Genomic DNA, 20662 nt, shown 5'->3' on the forward strand with positions numbered 1-20662 from the left:
CTAAATACATGACAACAAGTTGAGCGTTTGCAGCCCTGATCTCTGCAGATTATGGAAATTATGTCACAACATGAAACGGCACAAGATCTCATTGAACAGGAAGGAAGGAAGGACACCATGAGATCTGATAACGTCGGCTTTGCAAGTAACCAATAACTTGAAATGCTGAGATGAAGCTTTGAGACATGACACTTTAACAGAGTTATTTATAATAACACACTTAGGTCATTCTTACATTTCCTCTGAATCCAGTCCTGCCTGTCAATGAAACCTAACCTAAGGCAGTGTCTTACTCTTTTTTTTAATGATAATAATCAGTCACCAGCACATTAAAGTTTCTCTGAGATGTTGTTTTATTCATAAAATAAGAATAAAAGATGCAATGAGCTGGTACCACAGGTAACAAAATGGCCTAGAACTAGTTCTGACTGAGGGCCGAAACCTGTGCTTTTAAAAAGTTGTGTACAGAAACCTTTGATCACTCATTAAGTTTCTTGATCGTGATTTTATTCAGTGGAAGACGAAGCTTCACCCCCGTGGTCTTCTCCACCCGTTCACAGGGAGGTGTGGACCCCAGTTTGGGAACCAATGTTAGGGCGTACGAGTCAAATCAAACAAATCTGGCCAGTTGTTCAAATAGAGAAATAATCATATCCTATTAGATCAGACGAGAAAATCAGTTTACAAGACAGGGAAAGAAAAACAGCTGATCTGCATCCGCCTTCACACGCAAATAATAAAACAGAGAACTGATCATGTCCGTTTAAAAAGGTTATTTACACTAAACATGTCTATTCACATTATGAAACACGGATTAAAAAGTGCTACGGTGTGTGTTTAGAGATATGAACGCGCTGTCTAAACCTCGGGATGATAAAAGATAGAACTACCATGGCTTGAGCCACTAATTAAAGCAGGTATTCTTGATCTGTTTTCAGAGAAAACTGGTAAATTAAACATTTACAAAAAAGTAAAAAACTGTCACCTCAGCATACTTGATGGTCAGATTTACAGAATGACAAGCAGCATTTCACTTTTCCTTCAACAAATTACAAGAAGCAATTAAAGTAAAGATTTCAGAGCACTCAATTCCAGTCATTTTTACTTCTGTCACTTTTGATATGTACAAGATAATTTTCATTTCTTTTGCTTCAAAAGTATTAATATTCAATTTGCGTTCAATCAGGAAAAATATTCTTCTAAACAATTAAAATCCCTTTTTCCAAAAACACACACGGACCAATGGGCCCCAATCTCCTGCATTAGTGTTAACGGTAATCGTCCTGATCATTATAAAATAAAACCAGTCAAATCAACCAATGTCCAACATGAACTGTAAAGTCCTCAGCGAGTGTGACACGTCGTGGAGCTAGCTGTCTTTGGTGAACTCCGGGGCCTCCAGCACCATGCTGACTTCCAGCCTCCCCGGCAACTCCAGGGCCAGGGCCGGGTGGCACGGCTGGGTGAAGTGCTGCCTGACGCTGCCCAACAGCTGGCCGCTTTGAGTGTTGTAGAAAGATAAAAGCCCGAGCTGGTAATCCAGGAGAGTGCCCACTCGCTCAGGCATCTCGACCACAAACACGCTGGACTGAATGTCATTGTGGAGTAACTGGTACCTGCAACTGGCATAATGAAGAGGGCAAATGCCGAAGGTTAAAACCAAAATGGAGGAGAGGGGTTTTCTTGAAAAATGGGAGAAATGCTCCACACGTACCCTGATGGTGTGGGAACACACTGCAAACACCACGACGCGCTGTTTTCTCCCAGTGAGCCGTTTCTGTTGGGCGCGCCGTGCACCACTCCGAGCCTGTAGGCCGTACTTCCTGACACGATGGTCTCCCAGTAGTAGCGACCTCCTGCTGGCAGCAGCTCACCCAGGACGGAAGGACACCTAAAGAGACATACAACCTCTGTTTAAGATGTCTTCATAAGCAAGCTCTGTTGGAGGATTCTGGGTTAAACTCACTCTTTGTCTGTGGCTGAGGAGGTGTTGTATGCGTGCTGGGAATAGTGCAGGGTGGTCTGGTCCTCTGAAAGCTCCAGAGCAGGGTGAGCCGACCCTTTCAATAGGTGGAACCTCGTCCCTGAAAAAAGAAATGATAACGTCCTGTAAGCACGAGTCCTGTAGAGCAGTGATTCTCAACCGGGGGTCCGCAGACCTCTAGTGGTCTGTGATGTAATTGCAAGAGGTGAAAATCTGTGAAAATCATCTAAAAAAGATCATGACATTTGTAGAAATAGTATTATTCTATTCACATGTCTTTATTTACATCTGTTTCACAAGAGCAATTCACTGTATTTTATTAAGAGATCTCACTCCTGGTTGTATTGTTCAAAGTTACTGAATAATGTTGTTAATACAAACTTAACATGATCTGCATCCATTTTAAATTATGAGGCCCCAACTGTTTCAGTGGGCGTATGCCATTTATTTCTTAATAATAATACTCTTATTGTGAAACATCTGCAGGAAGGTGTTGTGGGAAGCTCATCTTCAGGTAGGTGTGGGTGGTGGCCCAGGACTCCAAAAAGTTTTGGAACCACTGCTGTAGAGAATGTTTCTTGTCTCGCTAGTGTTATATTAAAAGTTATTGTTCCTTTTATTGTTTTACCTCTTGTGGAAATGAGAGCAGCCTCGCTCTGTTCACTGGAACCGGCCTCGTTCACAGCTTTGATGTAAAACAGGTAATTCTCGTTGGGCTGCAGGAGAACCCTCTGTTCACAGATTTTGATTCCTGAGAGGGATCTAGAAGTATGTTGCACACGTGCATTCGTGTGAGTTACAGGAATCATCATTTGTACACTAAAATGCATTACTGAGTAGTCTAGCTAGCTTAAAGTATTACTGGTCACAACAAACACCCACCTGAGCCCCTCTCCCTCCAGTTCATACTGGCGACAGTACTCTAAAGTGTAACTCTGCTCTGGACTCTGCTTTGCTGAGCTCCACCTCAGCGTGGCTGAGTCCCACATGACCGTGCATCGCTCTGTGTCGATCGCCGGGACTGACGGAGCTGTCCGAAATACAACAGCACAGTCAAATACTAATCAAAGGAACAATTATTATTATTATTATCAGATACATTTGTTTGCACTGTCTGTATATTTAACTCAAAGTGTGTGTGTGTGCACTGACCAGTTCTGAAGACGAGTCTGTCACTGGGCAGAGAGCAGCCTGTGTAGTTGACGGCCATCACCCACACCTTGTAGACCTTGTCAGGGTCCAGTTCCTCCAAAACGCAATAACTCTCCTTCACTGTCACGCGGTACTCCTCGGACACAGCTGCGGAGAACCGAAAAACACCTCGGATGTAACACTACAAGCCAAAATCTCAAACCTTTCCCGGTTATTTATACACTCTATAAACATGACCTGCTCATTAGAAGATAATAAATCCATATAACCTAGTAATAAATTGACTATTCAGTAAATATTGCAAATTTCAGTTCAAATGTGCAATAATTTGTTAAATCAACTGAAAGATTATATTATATTATCATCATTCAATTCAATTAAATTACGTTGTATTTATATACCAAAACATAATCTGACAGTATATATGAAAAAAGAGCACTGAGCACTAACATTTTTCCGTTTATGCAACGTCCTGAAGATACTTACCTCCTTGTGGATCCTCCATGCAGTAGACCTGGAAGCAGTCTATGATATCCCCAGGGTTGACTTTCCAGTAAACGGTGACACTGGTGCTGGTGGCTGAGCCCGGCTCCTGGGGCTGCAGTGTGGGCCTCTGAGGCACTGAGGCACACATGAGCCAGATTTGTAACAGCCGCGCATGCACATAACGCTAGACGTCTTCATGTTTGTGCAAAAGCGCTGTGTGTTCAAGGCACACCTACCTGGGATTCCCTTGCGCTGCGCCATGTTTGAGCTGGAAGTATTGGCCTTGGCGTAGTCCTCAAACACCATCAGTGACTTGGGACCCAGCTCCAGTGACAGGGCTGAGTCCAGAGCTGCTTTGAGTCTGATCATGCAACCACATTTAAAATTTAACTACGGTATAAAACCACAGCACAAGTCAAACCTTTGCTTTGACGCAAGCTGAGCTCCCCACACAATTTAACATTTAGCATACCAGCACGCGCCATCGTTTTCTAAATAGTTCTTCAGGCCAAGCAGCATGCTGCACTAGTTATCGTAATAGGTTATTATCTGGTTGTTAGGAAGTCACACTCTTTTCACTGAAACATTACCTTTCGTGAATATCTTCAGGGGACTAGTGGGAGAGCAGATTCAAGAAGGACTTGTCAGAAATTTGACCACAATTTGTGATCCATCACTGGCCAGATATGATACCACTAATCAACACGTCGGACTCACGCATGCATCAGTCTCAGACTCTCTGGCCGTAGTCTCCAGGGTGGCCTTGGCGGAGTCGATGTTCTCCTGAAAGGAGACAATCTGGTCATAGAGCTGCTCCAGCTTGGCCTTCTTCTCCTCCTCCATGCTGACGGACATGTTGTTGTACTGCTCCATCACCAGAGCCATCATCTCCTCATTCTGAGCCTGCATCGCTGCCTCGCTCTCCACACACTGGTCCTGAGGGACGAGAGAAAAACGCGATTGGCCTTAGGGCAAAGTCGTGCTCTACTGAGTGTTGATAGTGTGATTAAATGGAAGTAAAGGCTGCTTTACCTCTACAGAGTTGTAGGCCAGCTCTAGCTCTGACACCAAGTCCTCGATGTTCTCTGATCTCCCCTGAAGCTCTGAGATCCAGCCGCTCAGCCGCTCCTGTTTACAGGTAAACAAGATACAGCTGCCGAATGATAGATCTTCATTGCAGCTTTGCAGCTACACCAAACCTAATCTCACACTTAGTAACTATCAGTGGAGAAAGGTGAGAAAGCCTGTGAGTCAGAATAACTGTAGAAATGTTGCCTTCGGCAGTTTTAAGGACAACTGTCAAAGAGGACATTACATGATGAAGAGCAGCGGCAATCCCCCGCCACCGAGAGCTCACATTTAACTGGGTCAAGCTTGGTCATTGATCACAGCACTGACACAGCGCTTGTGCACATGTGTGAGGGAGAATATGTGAGCGTACTTTCACACGTCCCTCTGCTAACTGCACAAAGATAGATGCTGAATACGGTCAAATGAAAGTTATGAGATTAGATGAGATTAAATGTTTGAATAAGTAAATTATGATCTTTATAAAACTAACAACCTAACTAAATGTCTGGCTAAAGGGTCATCTTGGAAATATTAACAGGCCTAACTTACATTAGACAAATGTGAAAGCAAATCTCAGCTTGGTCCAACACTAGTGACTAATCTAAAATGTTTTTTAGAAACTGGCCCCATGTGTGGCGAGGTGTGGAGGGGCTTTCATCTCAAAGAACTGGACTGGATACAGTTTCGCTAAATTGTTTCGGTGAACTTCTCGGGATTAATTTCCCCCTGTGTGGCGTATCTGAATAGACATCACATGTTTGTGCTGAAGTCAGACTTGCTTTAAAGCCTTGATCTCTGTCTTATTTACAGCCCAGCTGTCAGTGTTTCACACAATACAGCATCACACAAACACCTGGTTCAAATATCATCTGGAAATTAAACTGGATCTTCCTGAGTTTGTTCCAGTATTCCTTTGATTTAGGTGCCAAATACTTTCCTGTGCTTGATTTTCAGATGTGAAATATTTCGATTCATTCACTGTGTGTGAACAGATCACATATCAGTCTCTGCTTGATGATGCCACACTGGACCTTTCCACCGATCAAAGCGGAGCATTGCATCATAACAATTCAATGTGCTTGGCCGCAGCCTGAGAGCGAGCAACCTGCCAACACGGATGGAAACATTATAGCTGACTAACTTAAGACTCAAGACCCAAACTAATGCCAGTAAAATGTGTAATGATTATAACCCCGTGTTGTAATAAAAGAGGGGTTTGATGATGAGCTGCTCAGTCATGAGAACTGACGCAGCCCATGGGGTCCGACCTGAGAGATTATGATTTAATCTCCTTGTATAAATAGGTCTTTACTCAGTTTGACACCCACTGAGTTCATGCTGCCCTTTTATTAAGATGGGGAACTTCCAAATATTCATCTGTAGTTTAGTTGACACTTCCTGACTGCACATCTTTCCTGTTCTTAACAAAGCACAGTCCCTGTGGAAGATGTTTACTCAGGTCTAATGGTTTACTGGTCATATAATCAGAAGTGCAGCTCATTCCCATCAGCCAACTCCTACTACATTTAGTTATGTTTGAATCCTGGAACTGTCAGTTATTTAGCTATGTTTAAATAATTTAGCTATGTTTAGCTGTGTTACGTAGGTTTGTTTATGTTTGAGGCATTTGCACGACCAATCTACTGTTGCACATGTTTGAAGTAAAAAGAATGAATATTTGAACCTTAATATTATTTGAATAGCTTAATGTTGTATGCAAAATGACTATAATAATGTATATTTATAAATAGCACTAGGCTAAGTTTAATAAAGAACACAGGTAGGGAGTCCCTATTTAATCTCTCCATCAGTTTGGGGGTCCTTGGTTGAAGACACATGCAGTATGTGAATGTGCAGTACATTACCTTGATCTCCTCATACGCTTTGTCCACAGAATTAATCTCATGGCTGCGGTGATCTCCAGACACACAGTCGTCCTCTGATAGCAGACATCCACAGGTCACACAGAACCAGTCCATTCCCTGCAGCTCAGCAGCCAGTCGGGCCTGATTCTCCTCCTCCGCATCAATGATTTCATAGTCGGCCTCAATGAGCTCTTCTTCTGGGAAAACATCTACCTTCTCTTCCTTCTCTGCATCCACCTGTTCTTTGTGTTTCTGATCAGACAGCTCTTCTGCATCTGTCTGTGTTTCCGGTTCTGGCATGTCTTTTGCATCCTGCGTGGATATTACCTCATATTCAAGCTCATCGACAGTCACCTCTGGTGCCACTGCAACTCCCTCATCTTGCACCATTTTCTCCCCTTCACCATCTCTGTGCACATCAACACAAGGAATTAAGTCTTCCTTAATAATGTCTCCTACTGGCACATCTTCCGTCTTGTGCATCTCTGCCTTTTGCTCTGTGTCTGTTTCTTCTGGCTGCATGTCCTCTCTGTGCAGCACAGACAAATCCTCCTGGGGTGCAAAGCTCCTCAGAGGAGAAAGGGCGACTTCATCTTCTTCCATTTCCCTCTCCGTCTCTTGCTCCTCTGCCTCCTCCAGGGGTACAAGTGGTGAAAGCTCTAAATGATTTCTAAGTGGTTCTTCTTTTACAGCAGCTTCTGGTTCTACTTCCAATTGAGGCTCTGTCTTTGTTTCTTCCACTGGCACCTGGCGTGTCCATGTGATATCAGGCTCTTGGAGAGTTTCTATATCTTCTGTAGTGTCTTCCGACCACTGATTAATCTCTATGTCCATCTCTACAGCCTTCCCCTTGGGAACAAGGAGGTATATCTCATCACCTACATTCACTGTATCCTGAACTAAAGTCTTACTGTCCTCTGCAGGTATTTTAGATTTGATGGTCACAGGCTGTTCCTGCTGCTCACTTTCAAGGGTTTTCTTATCTGTATCTGACTCAGCTTCTTCGGGCTTCACAGGCCTGGTTACGTCCCTTGAAATATCAGTTTGAACCACTGACTCCTGCTCAGCAACCACAGCTTCACTCATAATCTTCACAGCCATAGGTTCCTCTGTTAAAGATTCATGTTGTTTTTCTCCTTCAGGAACATCTGTTGTCTCTACACTTGTTGCCTCCTGAAGATCAATCTGCACTTGAGTTTGAATCTCTTTGTCATTCACAACTTTTTCAGTTACCTCCACTACCGTGTGCAATGCAGAAGCGCAGTCAGTGACAACCTCAACAGGTGGAGCATCTTTATCTTCAGGAGCAACTTCTGCTGCTTCTTTTTTCTCAGACACTAATGTTTCAGTGATGGGTTCAGCAAAGGTGAGCATTTCTTGCTCTACAGTTTCAGGTTCTTTCATTTCAGCCGAGGCCTCTTCTTTGGCCCCACTTACTAGCGTTTCACCAGCAACCTCAATCTTAGTGTCAGTGATCACCTTAGCCGGGGCAACCCCGCTGCTTACAGCTGCTGTCTTTTCAGTAGTCACAACAAGCACGTCAGGTTGTTTTTCTGCCACTTCTTGAGTCTCACATGGCGTCTGATGGTCCTCACTCTCCTCTGTTTCCTCCGCTTTACTGACAAGGTGAATATCAGCTAGTGGTTTTTCAGTGACAGGCTCAGGAGCCTCTGTCTGGTCTGATTCTGCCTCATGTTTCATGTGTTGCTTCTCCATCTTTTCCTCCATTGGTTTAGACTCTTTGGTGGCTTCACGTAGAGGCTGCTCTTGCACCACAGAGAACTGTGCCTCCTCTCCATCTTTCTCTATATCTGTGACAATTTCCTTTTTCTCTTCAGATATTCCTGATGGTAAAGCTTCACCGTTACCTCCAACACTGACCTCCTGTACTTTCTGCCCCTCTGTTTTCTCTCCATCATCTTCTTTGACCACTCTTATTAGACATCCTGTCATCTCAAACTTATTCTGCCCCCACATCTTTCTCCCTTCCCCTGCGTCCTCCTCCGACTCAGGTTTAACCTCCACTGTAGGAATTTCATCTTTTAAAGTGAACTTCTCCAGGTAGCCGTCTGCTTCCTCTGAGTCTGACAAACGTCTCCTGTAAGACTTCTCAGATACCACGCTCTCTGCCTCAGAGCATTCCTCGTCGCTCCTTCTCCTCTCGCCTAAAGCATCCTCGTAAAGGTCTGAGTACATGAAGGACATGGCAGTGGGCTCCTCCAGCAGGATGGGGTCTATGATCTTAGGGGGTCCAGAGGAGATAAATATGGGCGTGAGAGTGGTCTCTTCACTCTCAAACAACACTGAGCCGCTCTCCTTCGTTGACCGCTGACTTTCTCTTCTTGATCTAATCCTAGCTTCTTCATCCTCCTTGTCTTCCCCCCTGTGCTGCAATGCATTGGCTGGAGCTCCTTCTCCATAGAAAACCTCATCCAGGTGCTCCCCCACTATGTCCACATCTGTAACGAATACAAAAGAGTCCTCGGATGTGGAGAGGTTGTCCTTGGGTATCTTCTGAGCAGGTTTTTGCTCTCCTGCTTGGGGTTTTGTCTCAGACTGTTTGGCCACTTCCTGCTGCTCTGGTGCTTTTTCTCCAGGAACCACTTCATCCAAAAGGGTAAACTTCTCAAAATAGTCAAAGTCACTGGTGGTCTCTTTCTGAGTGGGTGTCTGTCTGTCTTCTGTGTCCACTGATGGCTGAGAAGAATCTTGCTCTGAGGGCTGTAGAGAGATTAAAACTCAATCAGCAACTCAATCTATATATAGACCTTTTTAATATTTAAACGTACATAATTTTTGCAAATTAAGGTTAGAAATCTCATTATTTAATCTTTATAATTAATCAGAAAAATACCTCCAAGTGATCCAGCGTTTTTCCATCCTCGGGCACGACACCATTCTGCTGTTTTGTCCAGTCATGGTGGTTTCGGGACCTGATCTTTGGAGTCTGATTCAGATAAGACAAATTATCCTGCAGCTCTGTACTCTCCTCCTCATCCACCGTGGGGAGTTTTGTAGGGACTCTGATGTTGAGAATCTCATAACCCTCAGAAATCAAACTGAACAGCTGCTGATCTTTGTTTTTGATTTCCTCCAAGTCTGGCTCTGTTTTGGTTGTCTCCTGTTTGATATTGGGAATAGAAACTTCTGCCATCTCTGGCCTCTCTGTTCCCAGAGCTGAAGCTGATCTCGAGCTACCAGGCCGGCTCAGCCTGTCCCCCAGCCTGCTACTCCTCCCTCCAGACCTCGTCCTCCTGCGGACTATTTTATCCTCATCAAAGACGATGGTGATCTTTCCTGCAGCTCCAGAGCCCTCCATGCTGCAAGTGTCAGAGACGGAGCTTGTCTCAGATGCCCAGGGCGTAGAGCAGCGGCTGGAGGCCGTCTCCCAAACAATACCACTGTCCTCGCTCTGAACCGTTACCATCGAGAACGATGGATCCACCATCAGGCACTGAAGCTTGGGCTTCACCGACTGGTCCTGGACAACTTCTCTCAGGCTGAAGGAGAGAGGAATAAACAAAGTTAGGGGAAAGAGAGCAGACTGCGGGTGTCTTTCACAAGAGGACGAAGGGCATAAGTGAATGTTGCAAGAGGAGATCCTTTTTGGCACGGATCGAGGAAACGTAAGTAGAGAACAAACCAATGAATCAAACCAAAACATATTTGAGCATGGCCATGTAATCACGTTTTGCACCATTCACAGCAACACCTGTTAATTTTCTCTCAAGGTGACTACTTGAGAAGTGTAGATCTCCCACATTAGTGCAGGTGCCTGGTGCTAGGCTGCCAACGTGAGTGATGATCTGAAAAAATAATAATCGTGTGCGTTGTGGGCAGTCCCCCCCCTGTTATGAATACATCTCGGCCCTGCAGGGTTACAGCGACCCAAAGCGTCATTCTTGTAATATAAGAGAAGTGATGACTGTCCTTCCCAGATGCATCTAACATATCGGTTTCTTCTACTATTTATGAAATGGTAAGGATAGCTAGCGGATCCAGTGGAAAGCATGATAAGTGAGATGTAAAATATGGGATGGTGAATATTATCAAATGTTAGAATAGAGCCACCTGCTGTGCTACACTGTCACTTCCTCGAATGAGTCAAGAACAGCTGATCATTTTATGTGTTTAATGAGATTACTAATGAAGTGCTGCTTTGTGAAACTTGGATACATCTGTCCATTCATGCTCGCCCGACAGAGATAAGTCACAACTTCTCTTTATCTGTCTTTGAAACACATGAAGGCATTTTAAGAAGACCGGATCGGTTTCTCAAGAATCTACAAACATAATCAGCAGAAAATAACATAACACTCCACAGAAAAATGAAATGAGTCCCAAGTGAGGGTAATCAGCATGAAAGATCCAATTATAAGAGAAAAGCCACCTGTTTTGAAGTTCTTCCAGTTCGTCTTCATCGTCCTGGCTGACTGCATCTGAAGCTTCAGACTGAAACTCCTGCAGCTCTGTCACTTCCGCGCCCACACTCTCACATTCCTCCATCTTGGTGGTAACTTTACTCCAAATCTCTTCCTTTTAATTTCCAGTGTTTTTTTGCGTGTTTTAAAATCCTCTTAGTGTTTTCAGCGTCTCTGAATTGGGAGTTGCTCTGCCCGTTTGTGTCATTCTAAGTTGGGAGTCGTCCATCTGACTCAGCGAGGGACAGAAATAGACCGAGAGGGGAATGAAAAGAGGGGAGTGAAGACAGAGTATGGGTCAAGCGGTGAGAGAACATTGGTGTCACCGGCTTTTTTGTGTCAGGCACACAAGCCGGTAACTCTTAAGAAGTATAGAGTTTTTCGAAACCTTACAAAGAGGCCGTTAGTGTGTCGCATTTTTGTGTGTGTCGAGGGCTAACAACTGACTGAGGCAGTGTGACTTTAAGTTCAAAATCCCCTTTGCTAGGTTAAATATAGGCCGTGAGCTGAAACAGTACCCTCGGTCCCCCTCACTGCTGTCGGTGGCAACGCTAAACAGCGCCTCGAACACACATACACACATCCTGTAAGGTTATATGCCTCCTATCAGGGCTGGCACTGCGGAGAAGTCATAAAACTGTGTAATGAGGCGTCAAACCCCTGAACAAAAAAAAAAAAAAAAAGTCAACACGCTGCCTGCCAGAAAAGAGTGCACACTATATCCAAACAAAAAGCGCAGATATCAAAGATTCATCCTTATTATTTTTATTTTTCAAGGTAAAAATCACTGTAAGGAGGCACCAGATGAAGATGAAGAAACTGCATGATCAGGGAAACAAAATAACTACAAGATCTTTGGCATGGCTTTTATACTGAGGATCAGTATTAGTTCCAATTAACTGCAAGGTGAGCAGAGTTGTTATTATTATCTCAGTTGTCAGAATTGGCTGGTTGCTTTGGTGAATTACCTGCAAATGTACATCAATCAGTCATAAAATTATGACCGCCTTTCTATTATTGTATGAGTGTTGTTAGTGGGGGCCTTTGGGTGCTGTGGGTTGAGGGGAGGGGCCTCCGTGGATCAGTCTTGTTCCATTGCATCCCACAGATACTTCATCAGTTTGGGATCTAGTGAATTTAGAGGCCAAGTCAACACCTTGTGCTGTTTTTCATAGTTTTTTTGAGTTGCTCCTAAACCGTTTTTTGTGTGCAGCCATCAATGTGTGTCATTGCTATGAGGTGGGGGTGACTGGTCTCCACATGAATGCCAGATGCAAAAGTTTCCCAGCAGAACACTGTATTGTCACAAGATGTTTAGTGTTATTGCCTCTCCTGTCAGTGGTCATAATGTTGTGGCTGATCAGTGCGCATCTCACTTTGTTGACACCTTTAAAAATTTTAGCAGAGATTTTAGTGGAGCTCAAAAATGACGAGTAAAACCAACATTCATACATCTTCAGATTTATTCTTTTCTTTTTTTTTTAAATAAACATTTAAAAGTCAATAATTCACAAAAATATCTGGAAGAAAATATTAAGCAAAGATAGAGCACATACTCAAAAGTGTAAATTCTTTAAATAACTTATGCACTAAGTGATGCAAAAGTGAGGAGATGACCCCGGTTTTTTATCCCAATCCATCAGGCAGACGCCGACATAAAATGACACCAGTCAATGAGGAAGAACGTGGCACTACTGCTAGAACGATAAAGCAATATTCAGAGCCTGGAACCTTAAAGTCGCTTAAATTATGACTAATTTAAACTCTTCATAAAAAAAAAAAAAGGTGGTCTGTTTTTAGTGGAGCTTAGAAACCTAAAGATGCCATTTAACGCAGCTGCAGTAGAAACGACGTGTCCCACATTAAAGTCACTACTGACCTATAAAAATAGAAAAAAGGCTTTGATTTTACAGGTTGGTCCGGACAGGCGGTAAATATAACTGTACATGTATGGCTCCGGCAGCGTGGGTGCGGTAAATATGGCTGAGATGAATCTCTCAAACATAAACGCTGCTTCCATTTAACTGACTTTACACGTGACAAGGTTACTAATATCATTTTGTGTCACCTCGTACCTTTCAAATAAACATACTGCTAGGTGGACTGGAAAAGGATGGTCCATGTAGCAGCAATAACAGTGGCCATTATTATCCTGCTTCAGTGCAACATCTGAGTTTAGGACTCTGGTGTCGCTCCACATATGTTGGAGCATTCAGTCCCACAGTCTTTCTCTTTTAGCGCATCCCCAAAGATCCCACATTGTTCCTGGTGACAGGCCCACACTGAGGTAGAAGAAGCCATTGGAGCCACCTCTTATCTCCTGGACGACTCTTTATTAATGATGGATCTGACTGGGAGGATCGAGTTCAGGTCCTTCCTCTGCTGCAATATCCGATACGACTGCGCACACACAGATGTGGGAAACAAGAGCAACTGTGAATAACCTGCAGCCGCTTGAAAGACGAGAGAAATGTGAACATATGAACCTATGTGTGTCTCACCTTAGCAAACTCAGCTTTAATGGCGTCGAACTTGATCTTCTCGTGGACCGCCCTCGCTACGTTATTTCTTTCGAATGGCTCTGAAACACAGGGAAGCACCGTTTCATCACCGTGAACGCTTCTCATGCTGAAGTGATGGCGGCCACGGCACACAGAGGAAATGTTTACCTTCCACACATATGAATTTGTTTCTCCACTCTAGAGAATTGGTCTTGGGCAAAGCTTTGGCCTCTCGAACAGAGATCACCTGTTTATCCCACCTGAAGGTCACAGAGAAAACAACAGAAGTGGAAAAGATTTAGTGCTTATGAAGGAACACGAGCATCAAAGAACTATGACGTCACTTGTCTCCGGACCAAAAAGCTGAACTTGAACACATCTCAAAGGCTACAGTCAGACAATGAGGAGCTACTACCCAGAGGAACGTCTCTCCTGAATGGTGCCATCACTTGGTGACTACGTGTCCTTGTGGAAATATTTCTGCATTTAAACGTTCAGATTTGAAGACAGAAAATTAAAAAAAGACTTCTCGGTGCCACTTCCAACATTTTGTTTACACTCATTTCTATTTTTCATCCCATGCGGTGGTTTTCTGAGCTACGAGTAAATCAAAGTGATCTTTGGGACTCGTTGTGACGCAGCTGAAAAACACAACTGACAATTTTGCAGGACACGCCACCATAACTACGGTCACAGATGCTCACCAATGGCGAAAACACTGGAAAACGGTCGACTGTCGGCCCAGAGAGACTCAAGTGTTTAATAGTCTGGAATAAAACACCTAATTATGTACACTACAGGCCAAAAGTGTGGAAGCAACTTCGAGTTTCTGTTCACAAAGCCTTTCTTAAAAAACAGCATGAGTTCCATGTATTTTGGGATGTATTTACTGCATGATCAGACTTTGCTTTTATCAGTTTACCTTCAGGTGTATATTGAACATTTCTGAATAAATGTCAGCAAAGGAAAGGAAGGGCTTAGATTCAGGATCGAGAAGATTTGCAAGAGTCACAACTTTAGTGCAAAAGGAAAAAAACTAACCACAGTTTGCATTATTCAGTTTAACTCTTCGGGGTTTTTTAAAGTCTGGATACAAATATCTCTTGTGGAACAAATGCCATGTTGTTGTTAAAGCCAGAGGAGGTTACTTTGAAGAAAGAAAAACTCAAATAGCTGGTAATTATAGTAAAAATGTCTTCTGATAAGCTACTCTTTATATAATAATCATATTTATTTAATCCAAATTCTTGGCCTGTACTGTAAATATATGCTTTATAACTCGGGCTTTATAAATTGTGAGAAGCTGCGCGAATCATTTTCAGTTCGTTTCAGCTACCAGCTGATTTTGGTTAATAATATATAAATTGATTAGTGATTTCCGCCTTTACATGTCCAAATATGTTGCATTTGACAAGTTCAGATGCAGTAAAACACATGTAGTTTACTACTGGAACTATACTGGAACAATGTACAACTGTGCTTGTGAGTTTTTTCAGTGACGCCGTGGCAATGTTAACACACATACAGCAAACACAGGGATCATGGTATGTCATGCTAATGCTAGTGTAAGACCAAAGGTCCCACCTGCTCCTGTCCTTCACCCTGGAAACATGAAACCAGAGAGGAGGATGCAGGACAGAGGAAGAAGAAGAGAGACTAGAGAGGGACTGGAGAGGGAGAAGACGCTGGCAGGAAGAGCAGGGGATGAGGAAGGAAAAGCAAAGGAAAGAACCACAAATGCATCTGAAACACTCGACTCAATCGCGTGGTGCCTTTGGGAAGTACCTGAACTCTGTGGCGTAGTATCTGAGAAAGCCCAAAAACAGCTCCCCCAGAGAAGACCGGTTTCTTGAGATGTAGGGAGGGATGTGTTTGGGTCCCTCTGGAACCATGTCTATGTCCATGAGGGGACTAAAACACTCCTAAAAAGACCAAGACAAGACAAGAGGTCAAATACTGTTAACTTATTTAATCCCAAAAATACAAAGTTTTCATCTGACTTTTTGAATATGCTCAATACTTGAATCCAAAAGAACCCAAAGTAGGTTGTTGGTTTACATAAAGAACTATTATTAAAGAAAAAACTAGCAATTGTGCTAGTTGGGATGATGGTGGCTGCTGAAATTCAGCTGCTGTGACTGTAATAACTCTAGGAGAGAAACTAAAAACATAAGATGTAAGTGAGTCCAACGACCATGAGGACACTTACAGGGTAGTCCCTTTGCAGAGAAGGGAGGACTGGTTCATGAAGAGCTATAAAGAGAAACGAAACATCACATAGTCTGATGTTAAGTCAAAGAAACAAACAGGCATGAGAATGAACGCTTTGTGTGTGACTGTACTGACTCTGGAGGTAGTGCAGGACCATCAGCACCAGCGTGTAGCTGCTCAGCGTTCCCTTGCTGGCATCATTGATTTGATTGTGCCGTGCCCATTTCTTGACGACAAGGATCATGGGTCTTATCCTGAGATCGGCTGAGAGAGACAACGCAAACCACAGCACGTCAAAGCAAATAACTGCTCACCACGCAGAGGCGACTTAAAAATAGACAGAGGAAGTTTGAAAAGCCGCCACAATAAGAGTCAAGGTTTTCTGACTATCTTACCCACCATGGGCGTAACTCTTAAGAAGGAATGTGTTCCTGATGCCCACCGTGTTGTTAATATTCAGGTCAAACTCCAGGTCGCTGAAAAACGGGGGTGAGTAGAGAGTCATATTTACAGTTTTCTGATGAAATGATTAAGACAAGATTCTACAGCTGTTTTTCTCTCACCTTCCTTTCTGTCTGAACCTGAGGATGGGGACTTTGGCTCTGATCAGCTGAGTCCTGTCCACATATGCTGGAAATCAAAACAACCATCATGAGACTCGCTGGTTTTGTTTCAGTTTCCGTAAACCAAAACCTATTTTTACAGAGTAAATGACTCCATCTAGTGGACTATTACAGGAGTGTAACGTCAAGCTTTGAAAGCCCTAAAATGAGTCACTATTTTGAATACAGCTACTGTACGAGGCAATAGAGTAAGTATAGTGACTGATAAGTAAGAGGGTTAGGTATTACTTAGTGAGATTAAATATATTAAAAATGGCTCTGTCAGAGGTGGACAAAAAGTTATTAGAAACAATTTGATGTTTTTATACTTTATTACTCACAGAGTGATCTGAACAATCTTTGGAGATGAAAGAGTGTGCTAATGGGATCAGGTCTTTTCTGAAACAAATGACAGGAACCCGCACAGGTATTCAAGAGGAAGTGGACATCTGCGCATTTTAGATACTAACATCTGGATTAATATGTCGTAGATACTTACATTCCCTTTGATGACCAGACACAGATCAGCATCGCTGCTCCGGCAACCCAACCCATTCATAGACGAGCCGGTCAAATAAAGCCGCGCCGCTGCGAGAAAACACGCTCGGAGAGTAAGAATCGCAGCGGGAAATTCCGAACGGACTGCGACTACATGCTTCAGACATACCCGCAAAGAGGCGTTGTATGTCTTGTTGCAGCTGAGTTCGGCAAATCTCCTTCCGCTCCAAGTCTGAAGTCTGTTGCTGGCACGCCTCGAACAGCTCCAACATCTGAACGCTCAGCTGAGGGCACACATGCAACACTGATGAACACAAACTCATCTGCAGGTAGATGTGCTCAGGGTTGATGTAAAGTGCCGTGCAAAAGTTTTAGGCAGGTGAGGGGAAAAAATGCTGTAAACTAAGAATGCTTTCGAAAATGGAAGTGTTGATAGTTTATTTTCATCAGTTAACAAAATGCAGTCAATGAAATCCAAGTCAAATCAATGTTTGGTGTGACTCTTTACCTTCAAGACATCATTGATTCTTCTAGGTACACTTACTCACAGCTTTTGAAGGAACTTGGCTGGCAGGTCGTCCCAAACATCTTGGAGATTTAACCCCAGATTTCATATTTGGACTCACCAGTCCAGGGGACCCGCTGCACAAAGTTTCTATGTTTCTATGAGCCTCAATGTTGCTGTTGTTTCTTTGTGCTTTTTCAAAAGAGCTTGAACAGCACATCTTGAAACACCAGTCTGCTTTGAAATATTTGTCTGGGGGAGACCTTGCTGACGCAGTATAACTGCTTTGTGAAACTGCCTTCCACAACCTCACCTTGGTAGCAGAGTTTGACCGTTCCTCACCCAGTTTTACGTCTCCTACACAGTTTCTGTTTCAGTTAATGCTGCGTTTCAACCTAAATACTGTTCACTCACTTTACATTTTGTAATACGACAAAAATAAACAATCATTATTTATATCTTTGAAAGCCTTCTTAGTTTACAGCATTTTTTCCACACCTGCCTAAAACTTCTGCACAGTGCTGTATGACAACCCCATTAAATCCGGCTGAACTTACCTTATCCTTAGCGTAGGCCTGAAGGCTGTTGGAGCTTTCTGGGGCAGTGGGGACAGGGTGGTGATGGAAGTGTGGACTTGGATAAGTGTGATCAATACCATCGGAAGGTGGTCTCGAGGTCTCTGCCACCGCTCGGTCAGGACGAAGAGGAGGATGAGGAGGATGATGAGGAGGTGGAGGCGCCCGAATTGAAGGCGTGTGGTGAGAGGAGTCGATGCGTTGCCGCTTCACAACATGAGGACTGTATTCGATGTTCTGCCTCCTGGAAGCAGCATAATCATAAGGAAACAGGTGATAAGATAAGACAAGTGTTCATAACAGAGAATGAGACGGTAATAACGGTAGTAAAAAAAAGAACGTACTTGCGGCCATTGGTCATAGGTGGCATGTGCGGAGGGGGAACTGGAGAGGTGGATGGAGGGGGTTTCCACTCATATGGAGGCAGCCTTTTCGGTCCAGGGATAGGTCCAGGGATAGGGAAGCTTAACAGAATACATATGCACATTATTACAGAACAAAACACAAAATTGTCCTACAAGTACTGATGGGACATGCTGCGCCAAGGCTTCAGAGCATGAGTCGAGAAATCCAGGAAGTCTTTTATGAAGCGCGTATTGAGGCTTGCTTCATTACGGATGCATGAACGATGACGTCTGAAGCTTAGCTGGTTCACAGAGTGGTTTGAATCTTGGTGTGATTTATGAACAGAAATAAAGCGCAATGGATCACTGCAAAAGAGTTGGAGTTGGAGGATTGCTAAAAGGAGAAGAGTTTGCCCTGTGTGGCACCTAGTGATGGCTAATCGAGGCTTTATTGAAACTTAAAAGATGTTGAGAGGTTACATTAATCTCATTTCACTGATCCTAAAAATCAGCTTTGAAAGTGAATAGAGTCCCAGCAACGTTTTTGCCAGTCTGTGATTTCCGTGATGCACCGCATGTTCCAATCACAACACCTGAGGTTTGTGTTACACCGCTAACATCATCTATTTTCACTTGCTCTGTGGATCATGGCTTAGAAGTGTTACAGGATCTTTAGCGCTGAATGCAACACTGTCAAACCAAACCTGTGTCGACTCAGTCTCCGTTTGCTTTCCGACACAACCAAACCAGCGACAGTGTTTTTATACTGAATGAAGCAATAAAGTGGTTCATAATATACACAGGGGTTCGAAGCAACTGCTTCATGAGCATGATATTAATAAACCTAAATTACCACATATCAATCAAAGACAGATTATACTACAGATTAAATGAAGGTGTTTTTATTTCTATTCTTGTCTGGGATTATTTCCATGTTGACACTGCGGCAAGACAGAGATCACAAATGGTTCAAATGACAATAAAGGTTTTGACCAGCAGGGGGTTTGTGTGCAGATGAAACCTTGAGAAATTACCCTTTTTTTTTTCTTTTTTCTTTTTTTTTTAAACCACCTGAGTGTAAAGCATCAAGGCTTCATTGGGCTTCATCTGGCCATCACTACCAGCAGGTAGCCATTGGAATATGTTCCTTCATTTCCGTGTGCTCATTGTCACTTGTGTCCGGCCTCCTCACTCACGTAGCTACTTCTACTTTCTCTTTACGACTGAGCTCTATCCTCAGTAAAAGGTGACAAAGCGTAGAGTCCTCTTTAAGTTCAACAAAATTAGTGCTACAACAAACAACTATTTGCACCCTTGATTCACCCACAGTTAACTACTTCCTTTAATTTCCCACAGACCAGGGCGACCAATAAAATCTAGATACATTCAGCCTACAGTAGTATAGTTAATTTTAAACTGATGATCAATTATTCAAGCAATTGTTTCACCTCTATTCCAAATACATCCACGTCTAAAACGAGCTGTCAGTGAATTGACATCAATGTTATGAAGATTTAGTCAAGTTTTACTCTGCTGCTGATGCCTAACACGCCTCTGCAGGACGACACGCTCACCTGTTGACATCTGCCCGGCTTTGATGGTTGTAATCGTAATATTTGGGCACAGAGGGTGGCGGGTACAGGCCGTGGCTGAAGGCTGCCCGCCCCCTCGGTTCAGCGCTGCGGGGAAACATGTTGCGATTCTTCAGGGAGCTCCAGCATCAACTTCGCGAGAGAGAGAGAGAGAAAACGAAAGTAGAGCCAACGGGAGGCACAATGGGGGATCGGGAGTGTGACACAATTACTGTGATAACAAGAATCACAACACCGCAAGAAGTTACTTGGGAAATCGAAACTTACCGGTGATCAGGCTATGTGGCAAGCTAACAGTCGTCAGCTGGCGTATGGCGGTCTATGAGCTAACTCATTTAAACAACATTCGCAAAACAAAACAAAATGCGTTTCTATGGGCGTCGATCTGAGAGGCGCGCCTACGGAGACGGTTCTCAAACGCCTATACAACATGCGACACTTACCAAATGCATGTCACATGTAAACAAATTTCAGGATGCTAATTCTCTCTTACTTCCGCGTTGACGTCGTGGAACGTCATTTAAAGGGGACGTGTCCTTGCGCCGCTGTTTAAAGGGAACATCCGTATTGAACTAATAAAACAGGTAAGATATCAATAAAAAAAACAATAGCCCACCTGACAGTGAAATCAGTTAAATATATAATTATATGACTGTCTGAATCTACACTTTGGCGTATCTTTAATATCTTTACTGTGAAGCTATATCCAAATCAGATTTATTTGAATGTGGGAATCTGATAAAGTCACCATGTCTGCTGTCACACGTAGGGCCTATTATTCATTGTCTGTTGAGAAGCTTCAGGCTTTGACTCTCACTTCAGTCTCCTCTGATGTGAAGGGGAAAGACTGAATCG

The 20662-nt window shown here is 43.4% G+C and overlaps 2 protein-coding genes across 2 annotated transcripts; both read right to left on the reverse strand.

Annotated features, from left to right (window-relative positions):
• Positions 1 to 335: 335 nt before the first annotated feature.
• cmya5 (cardiomyopathy associated 5) lies at positions 336 to 11187 on the reverse strand. Its single transcript, XM_047593054.1, has 14 exons — positions 10949 to 11187; positions 9413 to 10058; positions 6559 to 9279; positions 4655 to 4750; positions 4340 to 4558; positions 4213 to 4235; positions 3859 to 3983; positions 3623 to 3757; positions 3137 to 3283; positions 2867 to 3014; positions 2613 to 2746; positions 1967 to 2084; positions 1715 to 1891; positions 336 to 1622 (listed from the first exon to the last, which is right to left on the reverse strand). Exons 1-14 carry the CDS (start codon positions 11062 to 11064, stop codon positions 1370 to 1372), a joined length of 5058 nt encoding a protein of 1685 aa, XP_047449010.1. The 5' UTR covers positions 11065 to 11187; the 3' UTR covers positions 336 to 1369.
• Positions 11188 to 12424: 1237 nt separating this feature from the next.
• Positions 12425 to 20324, reverse strand: tent2 (terminal nucleotidyltransferase 2). Its single transcript, XM_047590816.1, has 15 exons — positions 20075 to 20324; positions 19790 to 19939; positions 18216 to 18335; positions 17854 to 18115; positions 16961 to 17075; positions 16793 to 16881; positions 16635 to 16692; positions 16255 to 16321; positions 16091 to 16167; positions 15827 to 15955; positions 15690 to 15733; positions 15266 to 15402; positions 13649 to 13740; positions 13481 to 13560; positions 12425 to 13379 (listed from the first exon to the last, which is right to left on the reverse strand). The coding sequence occupies exons 2-15, from the start codon at positions 19906 to 19908 to the stop codon at positions 13293 to 13295; spliced, it is 1476 nt and encodes a 491-aa protein (XP_047446772.1). The 5' UTR covers positions 19909 to 19939; positions 20075 to 20324; the 3' UTR covers positions 12425 to 13292.
• Positions 20325 to 20662: the final 338 nt, after the last annotated feature.

This window comes from Mugil cephalus, chromosome 8 (assembly GCF_022458985.1).
Source record: "Mugil cephalus isolate CIBA_MC_2020 chromosome 8, CIBA_Mcephalus_1.1, whole genome shotgun sequence".
In the NCBI taxonomy this organism is placed as follows: Eukaryota; Metazoa; Chordata; class Actinopteri; order Mugiliformes; family Mugilidae; genus Mugil; species Mugil cephalus.

Bases quoted from the DNA above. Each gene is read 5' to 3' on its own strand.
- cmya5 (XM_047593054.1), bottom strand. From the start codon at position 11,064: ATGGAGGAATGTGAGAGTGTGGGCGCGGAAGTGACAGAGCTGCAGGAG. The intron at 3,015-3,136 runs GTCAGTGCACAC...TATTTCGGACAG, and splicing joins CAGACTCGTCTTCAGAACTG to CTCCGTCAGTCCCGGCGATC. The intron at 1,623-1,714 runs GTACGTGTGGAG...TCATTATGCCAG, and splicing joins TGTGTTCCCACACCATCAGG to TTGCAGGTACCAGTTACTCC.
- tent2 (XM_047590816.1), bottom strand. From the start codon at position 19,908: ATGTTTCCCCGCAGCGCTGAACCGAGGGGGCGGGCAGCCTTCAGCCAC. The intron at 18,336-19,789 runs GTGAGCGTGTCG...TATTCTGTTAAG, and splicing joins AGCCGGGCAGATGTCAACAG to CTTCCCTATCCCTGGACCTA. The intron at 13,561-13,648 runs GTAAACATTTCC...CCTGTGTTTCAG, and splicing joins CAAATTCATATGTGTGGAAG to AGCCATTCGAAAGAAATAAC.